The sequence below is a fragment of the Diadema antillarum genome, unplaced genomic scaffold (assembly GCF_040938485.1).
Source record: "Diadema antillarum isolate AM-2024a unplaced genomic scaffold, OU_Dant_1.0 seq00000414_RagTag, whole genome shotgun sequence".
Classification (NCBI taxonomy): Eukaryota; Metazoa; Echinodermata; class Echinoidea; order Diadematoida; family Diadematidae; genus Diadema; species Diadema antillarum.
Window position 1 is genome coordinate 121,296 of NW_027271400.1, and position 27,686 is coordinate 148,981.

The 27,686-nt window shown below is 40.5% G+C and overlaps 1 protein-coding gene across 1 annotated transcript; it reads left to right on the forward strand.

Annotated features, from left to right (window-relative positions):
- The first annotated feature begins 18,887 nt into the window (after positions 1-18,887).
- On the forward strand, positions 18,888-25,651 carry LOC139732349 (uncharacterized). Its single transcript, XM_071643217.1, has 2 exons — positions 18,888-19,014; positions 22,985-25,651. Exons 1-2 carry the CDS (start codon positions 18,907-18,909, stop codon positions 25,469-25,471), a joined length of 2,595 nt encoding a protein of 864 aa, XP_071499318.1. The 5' UTR covers positions 18,888-18,906; the 3' UTR covers positions 25,472-25,651.
- Positions 25,652-27,686: the final 2,035 nt, after the last annotated feature.

A 27,686-nucleotide genomic window follows, 5' to 3' on the forward strand; every position in this document is an offset into this window, starting at 1 on the left:
TCTGAAACACAAAAAGAAGTGTGATTGCAAACATGTTTGAGCCAGAAACTCATGTCCATAGAGATAATAAATGCAAAGTCGTTCTGAAATGCGTCCATAGCTGAGACCTGCCCACGCGAACCACTGCCAACTACACATCTCCACTCCTTGGGTCAAACTGCGCAACGGAGCTGCACAGTGACAAGGAATAAATGCAACAACTTGAGAAACTAGATTTGAGAAACTAGATTTGAAAGGCCTTCAAAGATTTGAAAGGCCTTCAAAATGAGTACGTTTTGATTTTGGGTATTAAAACATGTTTAAAACATGGGAAAGGTGACAAACACAGCCTTGAGTTTGTATCGAGCTTGTTTCTGATGATGTTTGTCTCCAGCTGCTAGAAACTTTCACCAAAATGCCACAATTTTTCTTATTCCGTGATCATTTGCTGTCGTTGCGAATAGCCCTACTGTCTTTAATGTATTGCAGGCCATACTGTACCTTTAAAGCCTGTTCTATATCACATTTCAATCAGGTATCAAGTTGCCTAGATGAACAGACGACCGGACAGACATTTCCACATGTGTTGCTCTCGACTTTGATAAGTCCTAGAGATATTGGAAAGTTCAAGTTCAGTCTCTGTAGTCAACATGAACCGAACCCCTGTTGATGTGGTAGACTCTGGAAAAGAGATGATTACCCAAGAGGACAATTGTTTTAGATTAAAACAGCAGAATAAAACAAAGACGAGGGTTCTCAGTAGATGGCACAAGGAAGAACAAAGAGCATCATCCAGGGAAGTGAGTTCTCAGGCAGAAGGCTGTATTACTGCAGGGGCTGGGACATCTTGAATTTCAAGTCATTTTTGCCTACAAAACAAGCTCTCAGTTGATGATTTTCAAGTCCTCTCATACACATTCCCACCACTCTTCCTGAATGTGACTGATTGGTTGGTGCTGACTCATTAATAACGCTGACATATTTATTGACACCTTCAGTATGATCTGTTTACAAAGTCTTGATTGAACAGTGATAATGAGTTTACTTATTCAGCTCTAACATGATCGACTAAAAGATGAGTGATGTGTTTCTTTGGTTATTTCTTCCATGTTGATTGTATTCTAATGGCTGTGGGCTTTGAAAGTAGGGAAACACAGTGCATCTGTAATTTGAATTAGAGCAATCATTATTATTTTTTAGTAAGTAATATTATGATGATTATAAAGAGATCTTCAGTACTAATTTTGATGAAGTTTTCTACCACATGATCCATAGATCACCTTCTAAATGCTTTGAATGCACCAAAGATGAAGAAAGTTTTTTTTTTTTCAAAGTGTTGCCCACAGTTGCTCATAAAGTTAGCTGTTTTTGATATTTTTGAACAGTTTTTCTTTCCTTTCATGTTCATTGTTATCATCTGAGTATTGAGAACTTTTTACCACAAACTACTCTAAAAATTAGAAATTTCTGTACCGACACTTGTAATTCTCACAAATTATAGATGAATGATTTCTAGCAGACAGTATTGGATAAAAATCAGTGACACTTCTTCCGTTTCTTGTTGATGGTACAGGTGTACTTCTGGAACTTTCACATTCATTGGTTTGGAATGAACATGTGTGTATTGCAAAGTTGTCCTTAAAGTAGTCTTGCTGAGCTCTGTATGTGCCAGTTTGAAGAAACATAAAATTGTAGATACATGGCTGACAGGAACCTTGCCTGCCAGTAAACAAAACAACAACAACAACCAAAAAAAAAAAAATGCAATCCTGATGCGAAATTAAGCTTTGCAAGTGAATGGGTCTGCAGAAATCCAGCTGTTACATATTGATCATTGTCAGGGTTGCCTTTCTTTACAATCAGGTGGAATGACGTCTAATAAGCTACTTGACGAAATTATTCATGAATATAGCCCATAAATTTCCTTTAAATATAATTCTCTGCACACCAAATTCCCTTCATGTTCTTTGTGAAAGTTTTTTTTTTTATTATTTTTTATTTTTTATCCAGGGGTTTAGGGACATGATGATACCAAACGTTGCCAAATGTTTTGGTGAGTTTGATCCTTGAGTCATTACTGAAAGGCCTCTCAGTGATCCTCGCTTGTCTGTTTCTATACAACCCCAGGACACTTTCCGTGGAAAAGGCCTCAGCAGTTTTGGTAATGCTGTATGTATTTTTGCTTCCAATGATTAACTGCACGGGAAATATGAAATCCCGTGTTATATCATGGGATCTTTGTGGACCACCCAGAAGTGAAAGCTAAAAGAGTGTTGCTTATTGAAAGACTGTGTATATACAATGCTTAAAGCAGCTAACATAAATATGAATATGAGGGAGAAAGTAATACCATTGAGATTAATTTTTCACTTGTTTAATGAGAGGTACTCTATTGAACTTTTTAAAATTTTCATGTACTGAATGTAAATATTAATATGTAAGACAAGGTACTGTATATGTTTTGATTTTCCACTTTTGTAATGAAGCCAATCATTTCGATATTGCAAGCTACTGAACTACGATTGCACCATTAATTTGATTTTTTCGACATGCTGTGAAAATAATTATATTCTATCTGAATATAACATGTTGTGTCAAATCACTTGATACAGCACCATACAGTACACGTTGTATACATCAATTATGCACAAATTGTATTTAAACATTTCAGTGAACAAAACAATTTGTATTGCCTTGCATAGCATACTGGTGGATATACATATGTGCTGCAGAATTCAGCTATTCCTTTTTCCTTTTTTGTCTTTGTGGACAATAAAACTACACTTTTGTATAGACAGTTAATTCAATTCAATTTCATTCAGTTCATTCTTTTTTTCCCCAATAAACTTAATTCTTAATGCTTAAACTAATTCTTCCCTCCTCTAACTCACCTTAAAACAAATGAACAAATGAACACATTACAACAACAAGGGATTACATTTATGAAGTTCTTCCGTCGTGATTGTAGGGCAATTTGTCAATCAGTTGCAAAGGGATTACATGTACTGTGTTTAATATTCCAGTAGATTGATATGAGCGAGATATAAAAGTTCAGTGCACCATTTCTTTTGATGTGACTGTGCGATAGAGTGACTGAGAATGCAGTCTGTAATGTATTTCAGCTCTCTGCAGAAAAGTATGTTACAGTGCCTGCCTTTAAATAGCTGTCAAGTGATTCTGTTGTGTAATCGATGCACTGTCCTTAACTTGACTTGCCCAAACAATGAATAATGTTCACTAGCATACTGCGTGCACACAACTTGCACCCAGTTGTGACAAGTCATGATTTTTTTTTTTTTTTTATATTGCTCGCTGAAAAGAATTTTTATTTGTAAGCCCGTAGCCATAAGTTGGTAAAAGGGGTTTTTGATAGCTTGTGATTAAAACAAAAAAATTGACATTTGCTCTTCATAAAGCTGACGTTTATTTCAACACTGAGAAATGTCAACTTTCTTGAAATCAATTTCCCCTCCCATGAACCTCCAACATTTTATTGAGAACTTTTTTTTCCCTGTAATTACAATTATGAATATTGTTGCATTATGTGTGAAATGAGTCATCATTTTTTTCCTGGATATGAACCCACTTCCCTTTGCGACACCTCGCAATGCATTAAACACAGAAAGTCATAGAAATAAGAGATACATAAAACAAGTTCTGACCATGGAGTCCCAGTGCATCCTGTGTTAATGAATATAGCACATTTGCGGTGGCTGCAGTTCATGAATTATACACAGTGTAAACAACAACAGACAAACTGCAGTGCTCTCGAGTTGCGGGTGATGCTTCTGCAGGATCTGGTTTTCGACATGTTCACGTGTTGGCCGCGAGGCTCGCCGCGAGGCTCGCCGCCATGGTTGTTTTGTCAATAGATGGGGCTGTACTGTAGGCGCAGAGAGGAAAGCGAACATTACATGGGACCTTCCACCCCAATTTCCAGAGTTCTCGTCACACTTTTCCACGCTCCCGTTCCCTCTCTCGCAGAAACTCTGCATTAAATGATCCATGTGATGGTCTTAAGCTCTGGATACTCTGCATTTTTCAGTCCACGCTTGCCCATTAATGTCCATCCTGTTTGCACTCTACCATAGAGTAATATGCATAGAGCATGATTTTATAGAGATTGAGTGTTTATAATTTTTCTGTCATTTTCTCACAGTTTACATTAGAAGGTTAGTTACAGGTTTTAAAAAAAAATGTGATGGCAAACTTTTTGTTTTTTTCTTCATTTTTTTCATTGTGTCTCAGCTGAATGGGTGTTTAAAGGTATTATGAAATTTACCATTGGGAGCTGTAATTGAAAAAAAAATGTTTGAGTTATCACATTTGATGCATATCAAGTCAGTTGTATCACAAAACATCCTACCATATGGAAATTTTGCAGTAAAGCCTAATATAAGGAGATATCACTATTTTTCTCAACACACCATAAATGTAGACAGTTTATTCCAGAAACAATTTTATCATAGCTTTTGTTCACATTTTGTATCATATATTCAGCAATACATTGATTATACTGATTAAAATCTTTTACAGTAGTTGCTTCTATCTGTGAGGTCTCACATTTTAGAACTATTTTGGAGTATTAAAGCTGGGTTTATGTTTCATCTGCAAATGGTAAATAATGCCTTTAATTTCAGGCAATTCATCATCAACGTTTTATTCTATTCCTCTGCCTGTCCTCTTACATAGTGCATTAGTAGGTGAAGAGTTGCCTGAATATCGTACCAGCACCTGCTCAGCATCTGAAGTACTATGATCATGTCAGAGAGGGAGAGAGAGAGAGAGAGGGGGAAAAAAAAAAGGAGGTAGACAAATGTTATCATCAGGACAGTGACCAGTCCTTGACTCTTTGGTTTGTACTAAGATTCCCTGCAGTTGGCTCATGTTACCGAATGACATCGAGACGATGTCATCATAGCCACTGATTTTATGAATATAGGCCTACATATGTACCATTTTACCACCCTATCAGCCCCTGTGTTTGTGGTTATTTTTTTTTGTATTTCATTAAGCCCTTGACTTACATATGTACCAGTGATTTTTCTCTATCATTTTCAAATATATCTAAGTTGGACTTTCTTTTTGGGCAAGTAAAATTCATGTTTGGGCAAGTGTAATGCAACAATTGAAAAAATCTGCTTGCCTGGCCGGGCAAGGGGTAAAGGAAATTTATGTAGCACCCTGTTCAATAGATATCACAACAGATCACAGTGCTTGGTACAGTATTATCTCATCTCTTTCAATTCTGTTTTCACTTTTGTGTGCATGTTTTTGGTTGTGCCTCAAACAAAATGTAAAACTTTATACACCAAATATTTTGGAAGGTTTTTTTTTTTGTGTGAAATTTGCGAGTCAGGTGCAACTATACTGTACCCTACGATCATGAATTTGACCACTTGCGAAATCATTGGGAAATTCCAATTCGTGAAAAATTAGACTCGCTTAATATGTATGGCATATATACATGTAGACCTACAGTAATCTCTATTTTAGAGTCATTTTATATGTTTGCTTCACACACACGGTACTGGTACCTTTTTTTCCCTTGCCTGAATCAGCAAAGTGACCCATTTTGCCATGGGATGATTAATCTACATACCTCATGTGCCCTTTTCCAGTTCCTTAAAAAAGAAAAAACCCACAAAAACAAAAACAAATGTGGTACATCCCACTGGCTTGTGTGGGCAAAATAAAAAAGAGAACATTTAAGTGTCTCTGCTTGTGTTTTGTGTGTGAGGTTTTCCTTTTTTGTTTCTGCCCTTTTGCCCCCAAGCAAGCTGGTGATTGGGTTTGTTGAGCCTTGTGGGTAAATTTCTGAAATGGTGTGAAATTATGGCAGCATTATCCGTCAAAGTGCACGGTTTCACCCCGAATCATTTTCGAATGCAACGTTTGCCCGGCATCTCGGGGCAAACTCTGCAGGGCCGATGTAACTGCCTCCACTCCGACTTTGATTAATCGTCACGCCAGTCTCGCCTGCTTTCCTCATCTGCCGATACAATTATACACATATCATCTCTGACAATCGCACTCGGCAACACGGACAGTGTGAATGTGCCCCTTTGAAGTCACATTCTAGAGTAGTGTTTGGCCTGACGTGTAAAATGCGTAGTGTGCATGCACAGACACACCAATTCCAGGATTTAGCAGAAAATGCATTCAGATGTTATGTCAGCAATCAATGAAATCAAGTCATGCATGAAATTAGAAAACCACAGGGCATTGGGGTCTGTTACCTGGGCACTCATAGTCAGGTGAGACCGCTAGACTGGCTGTTTTCCTCCTCTACCCCACCCCCCCCCCCCCCCCATACAATTTTGCCGTCATATGAAAGAAGCCCCCATTTGCGAGGCATTGTGGGAAACAGGAAGTTCAAGGAGTTCTCCACAAAGTGAAATACAACGATCTCTACCATGATGCTTGTTTATTACCTGCTGTCTGATTTGTTTCTCTCTTCTTTTTTTATGCCTCTGTAGTTTTCTTCTATGATGATATTCATTGGAATGAAAACTTTGTTTTCATTTTGTCTTCTTGTGGCAGAACTGGTAAATGAAGTATATTACATCAAACACAAGTACTGAGTAGAATGGGAGAAAGTTCTCGTGAGACGTTTAAAGGGACTGTACAGTACTGGTTGAGGTGGGGATTCATGTTTTGAACATTCGTAAGTGAGATAATGAGAAACCTCTTATGAAATATGAAAGAGCATGTAATTTTAAGAAGGATTCAACATTTATTTGATGAAAATTGGTTTTTAAATGGCTGAGATATCCAAAAAAGTGATAATAATAAAAGGCGACATGCCACAACTTTATTAGGATCTCTTTGTTTCACATTGTTTTTGGATATCTCAGCCATTTCAAAACCGATTTTCATCGAATAAACTTTTGATACCCCTTAGAATCGGATGCTCTTTGGCACTTAAAGAGTGGTTTCTGAATATCTTGCAAAACGTTAAAAGCTAAATCCTCACCTCGACCAGAACTGTACACACCCTTTAAGGGCGTGATCACCATTTTACAAGTCACTTTCATATTCTATGATGGATATCAAACTTTGTAAGTACTGTGCAATGTTTTCGTTTTTACAAGAGAAAATCAAATAATATGCATATAATTTATATGAGTGAGCTTGAAATTTCAAAAGATTATTTCTACTGTTATTCTGTGATTATAGTCCCCTTCCCATTTGAAAATCGTCGTTACTATTAATCGTCACCACTCTAGATCAATCTTGTGTGAAGGATGTCATTTTGTTGCTAGACATGTATTGTTGTTGTTTGATTTATGTAAAAAAGAAACAAAGAAATTTCCCGAATTTTTGTGTGCAAGTACACAAGAGGTCATGACACCAATATTCATCATTGCTTTGTCGCATGCTCATGGCTTGTGACCGATATCAAAACTCTGGGAAACATTTGAAACTTCAAATTTGATAACTTCCCTGTTCTGTTTCCGGTTGAAGTGTCACTTTGAAGTCAGCAAGAAAACGGAGTTTATTTAACACTTTTATCATGGACTGATTTATTTAGACAGCTGCTTTTGTAGTTTTTCTATCACCATGCACAGTTTGTGCAGATATTGTGTCTTTAGTTTTGTGTACTTGTATAAATGGAGTTGATTATTTCATCGTATTTGATGTCATGATCATTGTTTATACTGTCTTTTATTTTGTTGGGGTTTTTTTGCTTTGTTTTGTTTTACTTTGTTGGTTTTGGGTTAGTTTTTTATTTTGTTCTTAACTTCTTCTGGTGTTTTTGGACTTTATTTATTTTTTGTTATCTAATGCATCTGAATTCATACAGCTATATCAGGTGTATGCTTCTGCTTTGAACTTATTTTGAGTTCATAGGCAATGTTACAGCCCTGGAACTGATGACTCTGAACTCACATGATAGGTGATTAAAAGGGAAGGCGAGCTCTCTTTTTTTCCCTAGGAGTTTATTATTGATGACTAGGGGACGAGAAATTCAACGAGACATTTGCCTTTTGCCACATTGTGGTCACATAAACCTGAGGTTAGCCTATAGGTATCGTTTTCCCTGGAAGGATATGAGATGGGGGTTAGCAGGGTTCGAGAAGGAAGCGGACAGAATTTCCGCACGTGTCGAAAATTTGCGAGCCCCAGTATGATGCATCAAGAATTATGGAGACTCTCTTTTTTTCGAGGAGATGTGCTTAGCTTGGCTGCCCCACACTGAAAACAGCTTGTGTCATACGAAGTGTACAGTATCCACGTAGCTGATGCTGTGTGGCCGGTTCACATATGAATGGCTCCCTTGTGACCAGCCATGTCGTGCAAATAACTTTTGTGTCCAGGGAACCATGGAAAATGTCTAGATACTTTTATATCAGGTCTAAACAGTCTCGGCACCACCTTGTGTGGCTGACAGTTTATACTTTCTATGCAAATAGTTTGTCCATGTTTTAAGGAGATGCCTAGAGTGAAGAGATTATCCCCTTCCCCCGTAGGCCATTTTGAAATGATTTTTTGTTGTTATGATATGGATACGGTATAGGCCTAATGTACAGCACAATATCAATTTTCACAAGAGAAGAATGAACAATTGGGCATTATATTTCAATTTTTATAGTTCGATTTGATTTTGTTTTGGTTATATCTGGAAATGTGTTTTGTTTGCATACATACAGTGTAGGCCTACACATTTATACATTTTTAGGTACATACAAAGAATGCATTATGTGTAATTTCTTCTGTGTTTGTTTTCTGCTAGAGATGGGGTGATAAGCTTAATTGTTAAATCTAGCATAGTTGATGAAGTCTTTGGTTCCCCCTCCCCCCCCCCCCCCCCCCGCCTCTTGTGACCGTATGATATTTTTTCATGTTCCCCTGATTTGAGTGCAGACGAAAATGATATGCACATTTTGTAGTGATACTGTAACAAAATAGAGCCGCGCGCGGAGAAGAGAGCGAAAGAGAGAGGGAAGAAAAAGAGTGTAGTTGGTCAGAGAATGGCTTCCATAAACAAGCTGGAGTTGGGTCAATAATAAATCATTTAACCCCCATGAACCACCCCGTAGTCACCAGCACACATCAAAAGCAGTCAGCTATTATGAGAGGCTATTTATAAGGGGCCCCACTGCTAAGCTGCTCTCCATAGAACCAGACAGGAAGTCTTAAGGGGTAAGAGAGAAAGGGGAAAGAAAAAAACCCCCTGAAAAATAGAAGAAAGAAAGACGGAAAGAAAACCACCAAATTCTGGCTTCTTATCCAGTCGCCATTGATGTACGTGATGAATGTACCTATTATTGTCTGACTGTGGACAGAGTGGTGTCCGCACTGCCACCAGTTTGCGGTTGACGGATTCCTTCCCTTCTCCTAAAGCCTTGAGTGAGTGTCGGCAGGGACCGTTGGGGGAGAATGTTACATCAGTAGTTCCCGGAATTAGGAGCAATGTCTCTCTATAATAAATCTCCCCCCCCCCCCCCCCCATGTGAGTGTTTGTGTGTGTGTGTGTGTGTGTCTGCTTGGGGATGACGTTCCCTTTGTCTTCCCTAGTTTAGGGCATTACTCACATTTTGTGGAATGTGAAGCCCGTCTATTGCTACCAACCTGTTAACCCATTCAGGATTATTTCAGTTTCCAAACCAGCAACCATGTTCTTGTGGCTACCTGGTATTGTACAAAGAGCAGTGTTTATATTCAGCAACCATTGTTTATTTAGAGTGTAAGGACTAATAAATGGTAGGACAGGTTTGTACAACATATCCTTTGTGTGGTATCACAGAAAGCAGAATTCAAGGAAGATTACGATTATCTCCATCATGATATTGGCCAGAGAGTTGTAGTGGCAACAGGGCAAGCATTTAAGTGTAATTGTGGTGATTGTACAGTTAGTCTCCAAATTTGACATCGCCTCCCACCCCCCCCCCCCCCCCCCCCCCACTGCCCCATTCTTGATAACAAGGCATATCCCTGGGACAAAGAAGATCGGACGGAAATGCCTCAAGAAGTTATTGATTTGGATCATCCAGTTCTGGCTTTGTTCTGAAACAAACGCAAAGACAAATCAAAGAAGACTAGCTTTTCTACCTAAAAAAGTAGGCCTACATGTATGTGTGTGTGTGTGTATCGGGGGGGGGGGGGGGTTTACGTGTTTGTGGATGTTACATTTTCTTTGTGTTTGAACTCAGATCTGAGTGAGTATTTCATCACAAGCTTTATTTCTCCAGTAAGGTTTATATCCACACATTTCACATGCTGTGAGTGGACAATATAGGGTAAAGAAAATGTACTTTTGATACTTTACAAAATGTCATAACAATTCTTTGAAAATGATTTTTGCATTATAACCACATGGCATTTATTGAAGAATGTGGTTTTAAATATTTGTTTGGATTTGTGGCATACATCATATTTACGCAGTGTTCAATACCTACAGCTATTCCTGCATCAGTTTCTCTGTGTTGATCAGCATTGCTCTTGTGGTTAAAAATCTTGTCAGTGTCGATGACAGTGGTATTTAAGAAGTTTGATATGGAATTAGAGAAATATGACAGTCTTCCATGAATTCATGTTAATTCATGTCTAGCATGTTCTAAAAAAAAAAGGTCACATTAGTTCAAAGAGTTGAGATTCCCTAAATTGCTGTTGATGCTGATGACTTGTGTCATCAAACATTAAGCTCCCTGTCCAGAGCCAAGATGGTAAGGATCACAACAAATCAGTTCAAGTTTCTTGGCTGAGTTAAGTTTGAGTATGGTTAAACTAACTTCTTCCTCTCCTCGTCTACTTGCTGCCCCCCCCCCCCCCCATAGAAAAGAAAAACAAGAACAAGATGAAGAAGAGAAGAATTTAAACAAAAGAGGATATTCCATATATCCTTATTGTTTGGAATAACATCACTCTATTGAAGAGCTATCAAAACACACTAATGAGTCTGAACTGCTGCGGTATTGGTGGGATCTTCGGTTTTTCGTGTGGCAAAGTTCAGCGAGATGCGAGGGTTCTCCTCCTTCCCCCGGCTCCCTGGTCCCTTTTGTGCGTGCCTGATTTCACAAAGCACCGGGATTAGGTTTGAAGTGTGGTGGAGTGGGTACGCGTCAGTCACCACAATATGGAATTATCATTGATTAAGGGGGTCTGCCTTGCCCTGTCGACACCCTTTCAGTCCCCCATCAGACTACAGCGCTGCACAATGACTAGCTAGCTGGCTGGCTGGCTGGCTAGTGGTTGCTGCCCCCACCCTATCAACTCTCTCCCCCTCCCCCATCTATTGCCAACTTCCTCACCCCTATCATCCCCCATCCCCTCCCCACCTTACCCCTCTCCTTTGGGGGACTTCTTCAAGGCATTTCCTCAGATGAAGCTGAACTCGTTAGATTGAGACAGGAGAAACACATTTATGATATCTACCTGAGGATGAATGGTTATGACTTTCATTAACCTGTTGAGGATGAGCTGATATTGCTATCACGCATTCCCATGGACACCTGCCCGAGCATAGACGGGACTAGTCTTCAACAGGTTTTAATAGGTTAGAATTGGGCTTGCACGCAGATTAACCCATTCCCTATGGGAACTTGGTGGCCTGTGTATCAAGTCTATGGGGATGTCAAATTTCAGTATGGAACGTGTTAATGCACATAATACATTCCTACTGTAATGAAATTCATTGATACACGAATGTTGCGACAAAGTAACACAGTGCTATAAAAGCAGGCACAATGTAGGAAGATCTCCTGTGAAGAAGAGGTGACTGGATGTATGTACAGTAAGTACTATACTAGATTTAGAAGAGGAAAAAAAATGAGAAGAAAAAAAGTTAATCCTATAGGCTGTATGCATGGGGATTAAGTGCATATCTACTGCATATGACAGTAGGAATTCATTGTAGTTCTGAAACAAACAAATTATACATCAGGGGGATATTTCATGAAGCATTTTGTCAGACAAATTTGTCAGATGAATTTGCTCTCAGCCAATCAGATGCAAAGATTTTGGTAGCGTATAACACAAGCAGTTTCTCAGAAAAAAAAATCTGACAAAACCCTTCATGAAATACCCCCCCCCCCCCCCCCCGCGATATGTCCTGTGCCATGTTCTGCAACAATTTGTCGTTCATTGATAAAATAAGTCATAGTTAAGTATAATGTCTTCACCAGTTCAGTAATCATCAGTTATGAAATAAAAAGTGAATGTCTGTTTACATGGCATATTCTCCCTGCATGTGTTTGCATGTCGTGGTTTCATCCAACCACTGAGATTAGAGACAGGGGGAAAGGTAATGTTATACAAGGGGAATTCCTGGTTGAGAATCTACTGTAGGAAACTACATGTATACAGTGTAGTGTACGGGGAGGAAAGTTACACTGTAGAACACTGGAAACAAAACAAAACAAAAAGATCCCTCCCCCCCCCCCCCACCATCACCGTTGATGCTGATGACAACAACAACAACAACTCCCATGTCAAAAAAACGTCACACCCGAATGAGATCTGTGGCTGACTAACTGGCCGTTTCACACAGCCTGCCTAGCCAGCTAATCTCCCCTGGATTAGTTCTCCTGTGAACAGGCTTAATTGCTCAGCAGGAAATAAAAAGAAAAGAATGAGAAAAAAGAGACAGACAGACAGACAGACAGACAGACAGACAGACAGACATATAGAGAAAGAGAGAGGCTGATAGACAGAAAGAGAGATAGACAGACAGACAGAAAGAGAGGTAGAGAGACAGACGGACATACATAGAGACAGAGAGAGAACAGACATACTTATACAGACAAACAGACAAGGGGTGGGTGAAGTAGGATGTATATTTGGGAGGATGAGGGTAGAAATGAGGGGTAGATATGTACACGTGTATTAGGAAACTTTTACATTTAGGACCCTTTTACATTTAGGACCCTATGTTTATCTGTGTCATGACTCCATTTTTTGGGTGTGGATATGTATTATTAGTATACGTATGTCACCAAGGAGGTGTTTTCATCACCCTCTTTGGTGTCCCCAAGTGCTTCTGGGGTCCCAAAACTGTCTCATTCTGCCAGCCATTGCATGCCCCCCCCCCCAAAAAAAAAAACAAACAAACAAAAACAAAACAAAACAAACAAAAAAAAAAAACCAAAAAAACCAAAAAAAAAAAACTGTTCATTTCTCTATTTTTGTCCATTGATGACTGCTGCAAACAGCCTTCTAAACATACAATGTTGTACATTGTACTTTCATACCCCACGCTCCTACCATCTCTGACAACTCCTAGTCCTACCCCCTCCACTTCCCTTGACCCCCCCCCCCCCCACCCCCATTCAATCATTCCCCACCCCATTGCATCTGGCCATGGGCTATCTGCTTCCCCTTCCCCTTTGGCTTGCTGGGGACCCTCACCCGTACCCCCTCCCTTTGGTGGGGAGGGGGAGGGGGCAATTGAGGGCTATGTGCCCCAGTATTCATTTCTTTACTGTCTATTCCGCCAACCACAAAACAGGCTGCGGTGGTTTCTTGGGTGTGGGGGGCCTAGGTAGAGGACGTTGACTTCCTAGGATTTAAGGTTGGTTATTGCCCTACAGGCTACCCACACAGTCATGCACAATAGTCTTGTGATCAGGGCTGAAATAAGAAAACATAATGTGTGTTTAGTCTACCAGGATTTCTTGTTTAGGTAAGGCTGCAACATTCCCTTTATGATCATGTTGTTTATCGTTCCAAGAAATTGGCGCTATCCCCTCCCCCCCCCCCATCCTCACCAAAGCCCCGATCATGGCAATAAAAGATTATTACATTATTGGTAATGTGCACCAGTCATGTGCATTCAGTCATCTCGTCTTCAGACAGACAGTGTGGCTTTTTTAACAGTGAAGTACTTGCTGTGAAATTGAATTGTTTGCATATAATGGGACCAAGAAACTAGGGATGAGGTGATTTTTGCTGTCGAGTCATTGAAAAAAAAAAAGTAGTGGAGGTAAATATTGACTTGTGTGAAAAATATGCATTCCCAATCCTGAAAAGATCAGTAAGATTTCATTTGTGATACTTGGTGTGATTCATGGAGTTTGTGTCTTTTCTGAAATTTTACTCGTAGCAGACGAGAGAATTATCGCTGTAAACTCTGAATTTTATTTTGGACATATGCATCTGTGGAGATATCGAGCCGTGCAGTATACTACCACATCTCGTGTACTTTGGCTTCAATGCTTTGGTGCTTTCAGACGTGTTGAGTGTTGGCGTACAAGTCACACGGTATAGGGGACGTCTCAGTATTAGAGCTTTCAGACTAGAAGCACTGGTTTGTGATAATCGTGTTGCAGAGGAAGCTCGTTCGTGATACACTAGCTACACCTTGTATGTTACTAGTCTCACTGTATGCGCAGAATGGACTACTGGGGGAGCTCTTGCGCGTTGTGAAGATGACATCAGCACTTCAACACCAGTTTTGGAAATGAAGAGAGGGGCAGCAATGCGGTGTGTGCTAAAGATTTATTTTAAAGTCCTGTTGCTTATACATTGTTTTGAGTAAATGAAAATGTTAAAAGACAAAAAAAAAGGGCTAAATTTTGACTGTTATTTGTGGTGTGAAACATTGCTGTAAACATTGTTTAACTATGCAACTTTTAGTGAATTTCTTTTAGTAATTTCCATTTTCATTTGTATGTGGTAGCATCATGTAGTCACATTTAGTTTAGCCTTCTGGCATAAAGTCAAATGAGAACTCTTTGATCGGAAAAGAGGGTCTGGAATTTCAGTTGTAAGATTGCAGTCAAAACCATCAAATGCAGCAGAAGCTTATAGTAAAACTTTCCATGTTAATTGTATCATTGTCAATTTGAAGATGCATTTGATACAGAAGAATGCCCTTGACCAAAAATTAGACTTCCAGAAATCGTGTGTTGGCATTGAATCATTTTACCCTTGGAAATAATTCCTCAGATATATCATGATGAGTTTTACTGTCTTTTTCATCTGTAGGGTACCAAAGAGGAATTTTGATGGTTTTTTCTTCTTCTTTCTTTTTTGGGTGTGGTAACAATTGATGTGTTCAGGTCCTCTGTCTTTATATCTGAATCTCTTTTGTTTTGCTGTTGAAACTTGAAAGTAACAGTGCATGGTCACTAGGCATGTAATACTGAAACCCCACTCGTATTTCATTGAAAAAAGCATTTGACACACTAATAATCATGTGACTATTTGTATCTTGGGTATGTGTAATATGCCCTGATTTGATTTTGTTTAAATTTCTCTGTCTTTCTGTCTGTGTGTGTCTCTATCTTTGTACCTCTTTCTTTTGTGTTTTTTTTTTTCTGTTTGGACCTGACATTGTGAGAAGATACTGTCTCACCAAAAAAAAAAAGAAAAAAGAAAAGAAAAGAAAAAGAAAAGTCTTCAAATCATACATTTGAACACTATGAAGAAAAAAAAACCCACAGCTATCAACAACAACAAAAATATGCATTTGGAGCCATCCTTTTTCATTTCAATTTGTATACATACATAACATTCCAATAATTGAAATATCAAAAATATTTAGGATGTTACTTTTTTCTGTCTGAATTTTCTGTCATGGACTTGGGTCTATTTAGGTATTCAATTGTCAAACATTTGGTCTCAATTAGGATTTCTTATTAATGTTAGATGCCTTTGTGCTGTTATATGGAGAAGTTACAATGTGGAGAAATGAGTATAAATGCTCCAATTTCCAATTTTTCTTACTGATTTCTCTGCTAGGGCTGTACAGTGACCCTGCTGTACCTGTGCTGATTCATAAAGTATGGTTAACGCTTTGGACTGAAGCTACAAAAGTCCAGTAGTAATGGTTATAGAAGAAGCATTATTTGTTTTCCCTGTCAAGAAAGTTCCTGGTTTGGTAGGAAATATCATTTAACTGGTCACTTTCATAATCCCCTGAAGAATTAGTGCATTTGAGATCATTGCAGGAGAACCAAAATAAAATGAGGGTGCATGAACTTCATTTTGGCTTTGACATGAGAGTAGCCCATCACAAAATTTGAAAGCTTTAATCATTTTTGTTTTTGTTTTTGTTTTGTGTCAACTGTCCCAGTACACCCCCCCCCCCAGTTGAAAATAAAGTAATGTTTTATCAAGTAAATGTCACACTGATAACATAAAATGAAGTGATAAGTCTTTCACACCAGATGTTTCTGAAAGGTTCAGTGAGCGCAGTGCTGTACATTCGCATAACGAAGGATACTCCTTTTAAGGTTGAATGCCGGCAGTGGCAGTCACCTTTGAAATCAAAATATTAGCACTCCCATTCAGGTTGTCATTACGAAAGAAGGTCACGACTCTTGGAACGCCAGAATGCGCACGCATTAGTCACAAAAATGAGAGCAGATGTGGGATACGAGAGGCTTCTTTTCTGCGTATCTTGTTTGCGGACTGAGAAAAAAACGAAATCACAATCATCGGTGCCATCGTCTCAGCCACGAGCGATGGCCCGATAAGGCATACTTTGGTGGGCATGTGCACGGGGGTGATACCATCGTATCGCAGAGGGGGAGGAGCAGGGAGGGATATATGGCAGCGATAAAAATGAGGGAAAAATATTCCGCATTTGTTTGATTTTGTTGCGGCCACAATCAGAGGAGCGTGCGTCAGCAGTGGAGGCAAAGAAAAAATCAACAAGAAGAATAAAGCAAGGCTCAAAGTCTCTTTGTCTCATTACTGGCATTCATTGTATACTAATTAGCACTGGGTGTCCCGGCTCTGCCCTACTTTAGCTCCTAGTGTAAATTCGCAGACCCCGCTGTGCAATCCCCTTCCTCCTTCGCTGAGGGGCTTTGATGGACTGCGGTCATCAAGTTTCTCACCCCCCAGTGGATCGAAGATGAGGTTTCGGGGAAATCGCCAGAGTTGTGGAAAACATCTTCCCCTGGTCTTTTTTTTACAATCACACTGGAAACCAGACACCATGCGACAAGTTTCCAAGCATGGCTTAGACTACAACTGTTAAAGGGTGTGTACAGTTCTGGTCGAGGTGAGGATTTAGCTTTTAACATTTTGCAAGATATTCAGAAACCACTCTATGAGATGTCAAAGAGCATGCAATTCTGAGGGGTATCAAAAGTTTATTTGATGAAAATCGGTTTTGAAATGGCTGAGATATCCAAAAACAACGTGAAATAAAGAGATCCTAATGAAAGGTGTGTCCTGTCGCCTTTTATTATTATTACTTTTTGGATATCTCAGCCATTTGAAAACCAATTTTCATCAAATAAACATTGAATCCTTCTTAAAATTACATGCTCTTTCATATTTTGTAAGAGGTTTCTCATTATTTCACTTAGGAATGTTAAAAACATGAATCCCCACCTCAACCAATACTGTACTATCCCTTTAAACTCTGATACCAGAAATCTGAAGATGCCACTAGGACAAGAGAGGAATAAGCATCAACTGGCTGATATCAAAGTGCTGTTTTCTTTTTTGTAATAATGCACATAGCTTTCAGCATTTTGTCTTTTTTCCTGGGGATTTTTGTGCCTTAAGATGTGCGACAATATGCATTGTGAATTTCAAGTATACTGTATACGCATGAAAAGGCAGCATATGATTATATATGGGTATGTGTGTATGTGCGAGATTCCCGTATGTCTATACCCAATCTATGAATGTGTTTCTTTCTTATGAATATTATAGATTGTCCCATATATTTTACAACTTTGTAGAAAAATCCATTGTGAAGTTGAGAATGTACTGTAAAGGTATTTGACAATGTTTCGTAGTATTTGCCTGTTTTACATCTCCCAAATCAAAATCAAGAAGACATTATGCATCTCAAAAGATCTTTTTCCATATTTTAACCTAGTAGTGATATAGGAGGTGCTACAGTATGCTGTATGTCAGTGCATTCACACATCTGCCCCTACACTTAGGAACTTGTTTCGGGGATGCTTGCAGAACCGAAGCCAGCATTACACATTGCACTCATGCTACAACCATGTGCACGCCATGAGCTGCATGCGGGCCTATGGACTGGAGTTTACAATGCAAGAAAATATGGCTGCGAGTCGGAGGTCAATAAACTTTGCCTCCAAAAGTTTATGATTGTTTATGCCTTGCCATATCTTGTAGACTTCTAAACACATTACATGTATGATGGTACTTGGCTCGGATGAGGACACACTGGTGTGCAGAAGCTGCTGATGTGATTACAGTTTGAGCAAACACACAAAAGGTCGATAAACTTTGGTCTGAAAGGCGGTATTGTCTGGAAGTGAATTTCAGTCATACAATGTACATGATACTCACATGTGTGACACTTGGGTGTGGATTGACCAATTTTATTTGATTTTTTTGCATTCTCTAGTCTCTTTTTTTTGGGGGGGTGGGGAGGGGTAAAGTATGTAAGTTCAAAAGTCAATGAGCTTTGCCTGGAGACGTCATACCAATGTGCAGTATTTTCTTGGTGTGTATACTATAGTATACCAAATGTATGTATGCCATTGCTGTCATCAATTCGAATTCAAAATAATAGACCCTGGATTTGACTTGATAGTATCTATTACCAAAATGTATGAATGTTATGTATGCATGTGATAATTTTCTCCTCTTATATTATGTGTCAGTGATATGTATGGAGTAATTGTTGAACCTGAGCCAGTGTTGTAGTTTGGGGATGAAGTTACGACTGTACTTGACTCGCGAACTGACTGACAGGCCAACTGAGAAAACATTTGTTGCTGGTGATATCACTGTCCCTGCTTGACCTTTGGATGTACTTCTCCCTGTCTCTTTCGTCACCTTAGGCTCCTCGCCGACAAGCTGAGGGAGTTTGGCCACAAGGATTCTCCGGCGGACGAGAAGTTGCCTCCTCACTCCACCTCAGCATCATCTCGAACGGAGCCTGCCTCTCCGCCCACCGGTAGTCAGGTACCCAGCCCTCCTTCTAGCAGAGCCAAAAGCGAGCCGCTGCCCGCGACGCCCCGTGACAACCCGGGACACGTCGCCATGGAGAAGCAGGACTCGGCCGCGGTGCAGCCACGGCAACACTCTCCCAAGTTTCCAGACTTTGTGGACTACAAGCACAAACTCGAGAGGAGAAAGCGCAAACCCGCGGTAGGTTTCTGACTTTGCGACATTTGATTCAACAGCTAGATTGCATGTACGCCCAGTCATCTGTTTAGGATTGGACTTTCTGTGTCTTCCAACAGATTCTGTGTGAATATATCCACAAACACAAGTACAGCAGGTTAAAGGAGAACTTACGTCAAATATGTGTATGCATGTGGATTCAGTGAACGCAGCTGTGTTAGTAGAACAAATCAGTGAAAATATGAGAAAAATCAGACGGCCCATTCAAAAGTTATGATTTTTTAAAGTCTTGGTGCAACCATTGCTTGATGAGAAGACTAAGTACTGTACTACAGCTTTGTCAGATCGTGTGTGAAGAATGATATAAAGAAAATATAAAGAAAACTCAATAAAATGTGATATTTGATGAGAAGTACACATTCCCCCAACTTGTTATTGACATAAAAAGAATAAGATTATACCCCTGCTTTCTGAGAGAGGTAAGTCAAGTGCTCTTTCATTATGCTAGAAAAATGAAAATATGTTCAATTTTTAAGAGTATTTTCTTTGAATGTTTCTTCGTAGATGACATGACAAACTTTAGTAGTCTTCTCATCAAGCAATGGCTGCACCAAGACTTTAAAAATCTGTAACTTTTGAACGTATTCTTCCATTTTTCCTCAAACTTTCGCTGGTGTGGTCCACTAATAATGTTGGCTGCATTCACTCAATCTACGTGTTTATCATTTGGGTTTCATAGTTTACCCTTTTGAATCCATTTGCCGTCAATTTTGATAAAAGAAGACTACAATGTGTCATAGAATTTTTATGTTAGTATCAGGAGCTGTACAGTTGATTGATAGGTCAGAAATATTCAACTTGGCCATTACACGACATGTCTTTCATGGCTTGCCATCAGCAAGGAATGCCAAAAAAGTCCTTTTATTATACTTTTATACTTTTTATTATACCTTTGTAATACTGTAAAAAAAAAGCCATGTTGATTTCGTAAATATGATCACAACAAGACATCATTTGCAACTGATTGACAATCAGTTGCAATGAAAACAACTTGACACAAGAACTGAAGATATCATTTTACTTTCTGAAAGATATTGAGATTCAGGTGCATGTATGAGGACTCATTCAGTTTCTTTCTAGGCATAGACAGGGCTGCACACTAACCCATTTTTTATACTGGTCCGACAGACAGGTGGAACCAGTAGGTACCCAGTTTTTCCACGTTTTACTGGTCCATTCCTGAAAAAGTTACTGGTCCGACAGCAATTTTTACAGGTCAGGGACCATATCGGACCAGTGCCAGTGTGCAGCGTTTGCATAGATTTGTTCTGGATTCTTTTGAAGTATTAAACATACTTGCTGTGCTTGATAAGTTATGTATTGACGTTTTAAAGATAATATAAAGTTTTGGTACCCCAAAAGTTTCCCAGAATTTCCTTGTCTTAGTTTGTGTTTAAGGTTAGAGTACCTTTCATATAACTAACACTGTGAGACTTACTCTCCCCAAAGTGCTCTTATGTCTCAGCAATCATGCAATAATGGTTTCGTACCAGAGCCGCCGCCGTACGGCGGCGAGGTAGTACACATATTGTACAAAACCATTATTGCATGATAACTGCGATCAGCAGCGTGCAGCCCCATACGCATAGCTAAATGGGGCTTCGCATTGTAGCTTACAGGATCATGACAGATTTAGTATCGCGGGTAAATATCAACCTAAGATCCAAAAATTTCAAGTTGATATTTACCCGCGATACTAAATCTGTCATGATCCTGAATGCTACAATGCGAAGCCCCATTACGCTATGCGTATGGGGCTGCTGGTCGCTGTTAATTGCATGATTACTAAGAAATGAGAGCACTTTGGGGCGAGTAAGTCTCACAGTGTTAGTTATATGAAAGGTACTTTAACCTGAAACACGGAAATTCAGGGAAACTTTTGAGGTACCAAAACTTTTTATTATCTTTAAGCCAATGATGTACAGACAGACTGGTGAATCGTGTCCAATTAAGCTGAAAGAGTGGAAGGGGGGGGGGGGCGTTGGAAGATGAAAGAGGAAACAACCCACACTGACGCACCTGTTTGCTACTGACTAATTATTTTACCAAGGCATGGTGTGGTTTAGATAGGCTTTGTTAACAGATTGCTGACTTAAACTGCAAATGAGATAATGGGATTTTTGACCTCTTCGTCGTGGCTGACTGCTAGTAGCAGTTTGCTCTCTCGGTGACTTGTAGCGGAGGCATAGCTGTTCTCACCCAAACATTCATGCGCTAAATCTCATTTCCTGTCTAGCCTTTGAACATCACTGACAGGTCTATGCTTAGTCAAAAACAAACCCAACCCTAACAAAATACTTCCCCTTCTGGAGTATAAGGATGTGATTTTTTGCAAGAAAATGAATGAACTCATGCAAAACAAAATTGTAATGTCATATGGAACTCCCTCCCCCAAACAATAATTTTAATAGATGAAAAATTACAGTAAAAAAGTACAGAGTTTAAATAAATATATTTTTTCTTGTGTACCTGTAGTGTGTGATTATGGAACATAATCATTGTGCATCCATGCCCTTTAACCCATTGAGGACAAGTCCACAGAGTATACTCAGGCAGAGGTCTATGGGAAATGCATGCTGTAGCAAAATAAGCCCGTCCTCAACGGGTTAAGGACCCAGATGCGTTAGGATTCATGGGCGGCCCAATTCATGGGCTGCGCACCTGGGATGCCGTCTAAAACCACAAAAACGGTCAGCAAATAAGTGCATTTATATAATATTGGATGGCTATGAATGGGATACCTGGGAATATTGCACGAGTTAGGGCCAATATTGCACGAATCGAAGATGAGTGCAATATTGACCCTAACGAGTGCAATATTCCCTGGTATTCCATGAATCAAGGCCATCCAATATAATTATTATCATCTATACAATCAAATAGAGCAACCATGAACTGCACAAAATTACCCGGCTTCTACTCGTCTTTGTAGTTGACTCGGCAGTCCCATCCCAGCGCTGAAAAGGGGAAGCCCCTAAAACTGCATATGAAACAAACAACTAGCAAGATGTTTGCGCGCTTGTGAATTGTAACAAAATGACGCGCACTAGTAGCAAGCGTTTGCGCATTCAGCAAGCGCTCGCGCTATAGACGAGACAGAATTGAATATGGGGTGATCTTGAACGGCAAGTAACAACGGTAGCCTATGGCGAATTAATACGTTGGCCTATGCGTTTCGTTCAATATGCTCTGATATTGAACAGTAAAAATTGAGCAGACTACAATACGCGTTTTTAATGCGCCACTAAAACGTCCTATATAGATGATAATGAAGCTTATCCTCATCGCTAATTGTTGACTCCAGTTGAGATTTTTCAGCTGTGTGTGTACTTACATGGAGATCAGTGATACAGCTGTTCACGATTTGTTTTGGGGATTCCTAAATACTGTGAAACAAGATATCTTCTAGGCATGAAATTTTCACGAATTGGAGCCGACAGCCTTTTTCGCGGCATGAAATTTTTGCAAATTGCCACTGGCATTCAGTGCATATTTAGTGTAGACAGGAACTTTTGTGCGCATTTTGATTTCTCGAATCTCGGTTCTTGCAAAATTCGCAAAATTATAATTCATTTGATCATTTCTGGTTTTACAGTATATCCAAGCTGGGCCAGCCTTCACATTCTACGGTATACCCATGTTACTGGGTCTTTAATCCTGTCACACTCCCAGTTTTCCCTGTCATTTCAAGATTGACAGTGTCTCTTGATGTTTCACCTTAATATATAACCTACTGCCCTTGAGATGCTGTACTTTTCCCATCAAGTTATTGCTTTACATGACATATCAGGTACTCGAGTCAATGGGTGACAGTTTGTTTTCTTGTATTGTAGTGCAGGAAACTATCAAATCGCAGAATTTTTCTAATGAAATCTTTGGAGATATTGTCAGACAAAATTAACACCTGTTCTGCAATGACCTCTTTCTTTTGCAGAGTGAGAATTCTGAGTCATCTCTGAAGATTGCAAAGACTGACCAAGAGTTGCCAGCAAGCAGCGTCGTCAGACAGAGTGCAGGAGAACCCAGACAGGCATCCCCACGGAATCCGACCATCGCCTCACGAGCAAGCTCACCAAGCAATGGCCAGGGGACGGGCCTCCCTGAAGCGAACAATCCCTCTGCTACACTGGACAGAGCAAACACCCAGTCATCCAACGGCAGGCGGCAGGATGTCATCGTGACCCCCCAGAGCCTGTCCCTCCGCTCTGCGGAGACCGGCCACGTCGCCTTTGGAGAAGAGGCGATGGATCTGTCGGTGCGGCCAACAAAGGACTCCTTCAGCCAAGTGGACAGCTGGAGGAAGGACCCTGCCGGTCAGAACAAGACCACCGCCGTGGGCCAGCGAGAGAAGCAGCAACAGTATCAGTCCACCATAAAGACTGTCCACAATTCAAGCTTTGCAGGAAATGTGTACGACAGCTCTGATCAATCGGATGGGAGTCAACGATGCACATCTCCTCCTCGAAAGTTTAGCAGCCTGAAGGGGTCCTCCGACGAGTCTGGGTCCGACTTTGACTGCTGTGCCAGGTCTTCTGAGGAGTCCCCCAGGCAGGATGAAGTTGGAAAGGATGACTCAGAGGCTGCCCTGAATCCCCCGCGGTCGGCATCGCACATGGGTGGCATAGAGTCCATCGTTCAAAGACTTCACCAAGTGAAGTCAGAGACGCCCTCGAGGTCGGACAGTGAGGATGAGAGTGGCTACTATGCAGTCACCTTTCAGGATCTCATCGCCCGAACCATCTCTCGCTGTGACCGCTACGACAAGACGAAGCAGCGAGGCAAGAGGAAGCGGGTCCCTAAAACGTCCTCGGAGCTTAGTGCGGCAAGGAGAGAGGAGATTACAGCAGCAAAGAAACTGCTGGAAAGAGTCAGCAAAAGCAAGAGAGACAAGTTTAAACTGACTGTAAACTGTAGTACTGATGGGAGTCAGCATGTGAGAAACGCTGCTGCCTCCGAGGCCATTGCAACTCTTGTCCGAAGCGTCTGGCACAAGGAAAATCCGAAGCCTATAGGGCAAGTAATCAAAGAAATGGTTGCCAGAAGACTTGCTGGGCAGGAAGGTGATCTGGATGACCCGAGAAGAAACAATGGACAGTCAAAGAGAAAAGGGCCAATGACTATCAAAGACATACTGAGTAGTAGGAGTGACAATGTGGTCCAGGAGTTTGAGAGGAGCACGAAGCACTCATCAAATGACGAGGATGAGGAAGAACTGATGGTGGTATCGGATGACGGGGACAAAGATGAGAAAGGAGATGATAGCGACCTTACCCTATCTGCAGCAGAGACTCTGCGGAAGATGGCTAAGATCAACGAACGGAGGGAGAGTGACGACGACCCAGAGGAAGGGAGCAAGACCTCTAGCGATCACACAGCCAGCCCAACAAGGAGTCGCGACGCACCTAGCAGGAGATCCAGTGACAAAGTGAGCACGAGTGAAAAGCAGGGCAGAGAAAGAGATCTCGCTGATTATGACTCGGAAGATGGTGAGACCAAGGACAGCGATCAGAAGAAGAAGGCCAAGAGGAGAAGTAGGAAGAAAAAGCGGAGATGGGCCAAGATGTTTGCCAAGGCCAACAAGCTCAATGGACCAGAGAGGTCTAACTTTCCCAGAGGCGATCATGAAAAGAGCGAGTGTGCGAAAGACATTGTTGAAGAAGAGGATAATGTTTTTGAGGCTCAAGAATCGCCAAAATGTGTGGTGCCGCCGGCAACACCCCCGTCTCCGGAATCCCGCGAAGAGAACCCACCGCAATGGCCCGCCGAGGCCGTGCAGACGAAAGGCTCCGTAGCTCACAGTATCTCCCAGTCCCTGGAGAAGACGGGCATGGGAACCATGCGATCGCTGGTGGAGCAGATCCGTGAGGACGAGGAGGAGGAGGAGGAGGAGGACGTGGAGGTGGATGTCGTCGAGGAAACCGAAGAAACACCACTCCTGCGTCAAACACCACCAGACGATCACAGGAGCAGCCCCGAGAGAGATAGGGCGGAACCTGCGCCCGCACCAACCAGAGACCCTAAGTGCAGTGTCATCTCGCACAGTATCTCGCAGATTCTGGAGCAGAAGAGCGAGGCCAGTTCGGTAGAATCTCGAATGAGGTCCAGCAGTTGTAGTAGCGCCAAGATCAACCGCCCTCTCGCCCACCCCATGGTTCTGCACGAAGCCAACACAGTGTACAGCACAGCAAGCAGTGATAAATATCCATCTGCCCCGCACCGCATCGTCACCCCATTGCCGGGCGTCAGCAGGTCAATAGCCAGCCTTCCGGCCTCCAACGGTCCCTGTGGCAGGGAGACAGAAGGGCAGGAGGGAGCAGGAGGAAAGGACGTCAAGTCCATCAGCACGGCAACAGACTTTCTCATCAGGTTTGCCTTAATGCAAAATGATGGGGGCCGAGAGGGCGCTATTCAAAGTCAGTGATGTGAATGCTATCGAGTGGCTCCCCAGTGGCCATGCAAGCGTTTATGTACTGTGTGACATGTGACAATTTTTTTTCTTTGTCATGACTTCATTCTCACATGACAAAATACTTTGGCTTTGAAAAGCGTTCCTCGCCTCATGGACAAAAAAAAAAAAGACGAGGAAATTCGACAATATGTGCTACAGGAGTCTGCCAGCTTGAGTATTATGTAAATATTTTTTTTTTTGTGTAGCAGGATGAAATGAATTGTTAAAGTGAAATCATTGATGATAAGTGATCATGAAATAATGTTGAAAAGGTTCAAGCATATTTATGGTATCATCCACCCAAGTGATATGGGATATAACAGATCATGCTGTCATACAATGTATGTTCCTCAAGTGATTCTGTTCTGATGAGTTTGTCTGATTCAAACTTCATCCATTTCCTAGTGGCCTGGGAAAGCAAAAACACTGAATTATGAATCATGTTTACTGAGAGTAATCATAGTCTTTGGTATGTTTTTTCTTAATTTGAAATCATGTGTAATATAATTTTGTGTCCGCAAAGTACCAGGGATTTTAAGATATCTATTTAGGGCATTATTTTGTAAACCGTAAATCCACCAAATAAAATACTGATATATTTTACAAATAACTTGAAGCAGAGATCATGTATAGATATGGGAATGCAATGTTCAGACACAACTTGCTCCAGAAAGTATAGGTTGGAAGTGAAATATGTTGTTACTGAAATTTGCCTATTTAAAATCCATCCTCTACATTTACCTCCTGTTGGAGTGAAAGTTAAAGTGCATATTAAACAATTTCTAGAACATACATTTTCTGCATGCTCTCTGTGCAGTGACATAGGATGAAAAAAAAAAAAAAACAGAACAAAGCAAAATATAATGTGGTTGCTTAGGCTCTGAATAAAAGGTGATATGGGGCACAACAGCACAACAAGTATTTTTGTGACATAGTATTATCTATAGGGAAGACAAAGATGGTGTAGTTAACCCGTTGAGGACGGACTGATTTTGCTACAACATGCATTTCCCATAGACACCTGCCCGAGTATACTCGGGACTCGTCCTCAATGGGTTTATACTACTACACTGTCGCAGTATCGGTGTTATCTGTAATGATTTTCATGACAATATCCTGCAGTGATGTCAGTAGCGACTGTGATGACGATCTTATGACAGATGATACATCGTATATAATGTATTCTGTCGCTTAGATGGATCTGGGGCACCGTTTCATGAAAGCTGTCAGCCCTGACAAGTTGTCAGTCTCTGACAATTTCAATGAAATCCTTGGTTTTGATTGGTTGAAATGCTCTGGCCACTAACTGCGATGTTACTATGGTGATTGTCAGAGACTGACAACTTGTCGGGGCTGACAACTTTTGTGATATGGTGCCCAGAACTCCATCACTTCTTCACACCTGCTGGAGGTCTTACATTCCTGTTCATAGCTTTGTTGTAATACTCCTCAGTTTTGGAACACTTAAGATAAAAAAACAAAACAAAACAAAACAACAGCTATGTAAAACAACCTTTTGGTTGATTTATCTGTCAACCAAACAAGCAATGAATATAAAGAAGAAACAAACAAACCAAGACTTGTTGGTTTACAATGAAATTGATGGCTGCATAGTATATCTTTTTGTTCTCTTAAGAAGAAATATTCATGACTTGAACATATCTGAAATACTGTCTCTGTGACAATATGAAACATATGTAGCATATGACTCAATATGAATGAGATATACATTATATAACTGGCACTGTATACTCTTCAGGAACACTGTACACATTTCATCAGAGAAAGAGATAGAGAGGTATACAACTATGCATGACTGCCACATGATTATTTATTTCTTATCATCTACCACTCTGTCACAGTCTTTTAATAAAAGAGGATGTCTGAGAAATGATAAATATTTTAAAGGGTAATACTAGGGCATCTTTTGATGAAGGTGTGGGCAATTTAAGCCATTGTGTAGTCATTTGGACCATCAAGGGTAAGGTACAGTGTATTCCCAATACCTTACTTTCCTGAGTATAGGAAAATAAAATGTATTACTGTGTTCATGAGTGCAAATAAGGTTTGTCAGTTCGGGAATATAACTTTGACAATCATGGACCCTCCTGTTATATCCAATACACACAAATAATTATGATAATCATGCAGTCCCACATGTGATGATTTATGCTGGGATAATTTGCCC

Coding starts and splice junctions, on each gene's coding strand:
- LOC139732349 (XM_071643217.1), top strand. CDS start 18,907: ATGGAGAAGCAGGACTCGGCCGCGGTGCAGCCACGGCAACACTCTCCC. Junction 19,015..22,984: donor GGAGAAAGCGCAAACCCGCG/GTAGGTTTCTGA, acceptor TTTCTTTTGCAG/AGTGAGAATTCTGAGTCATC.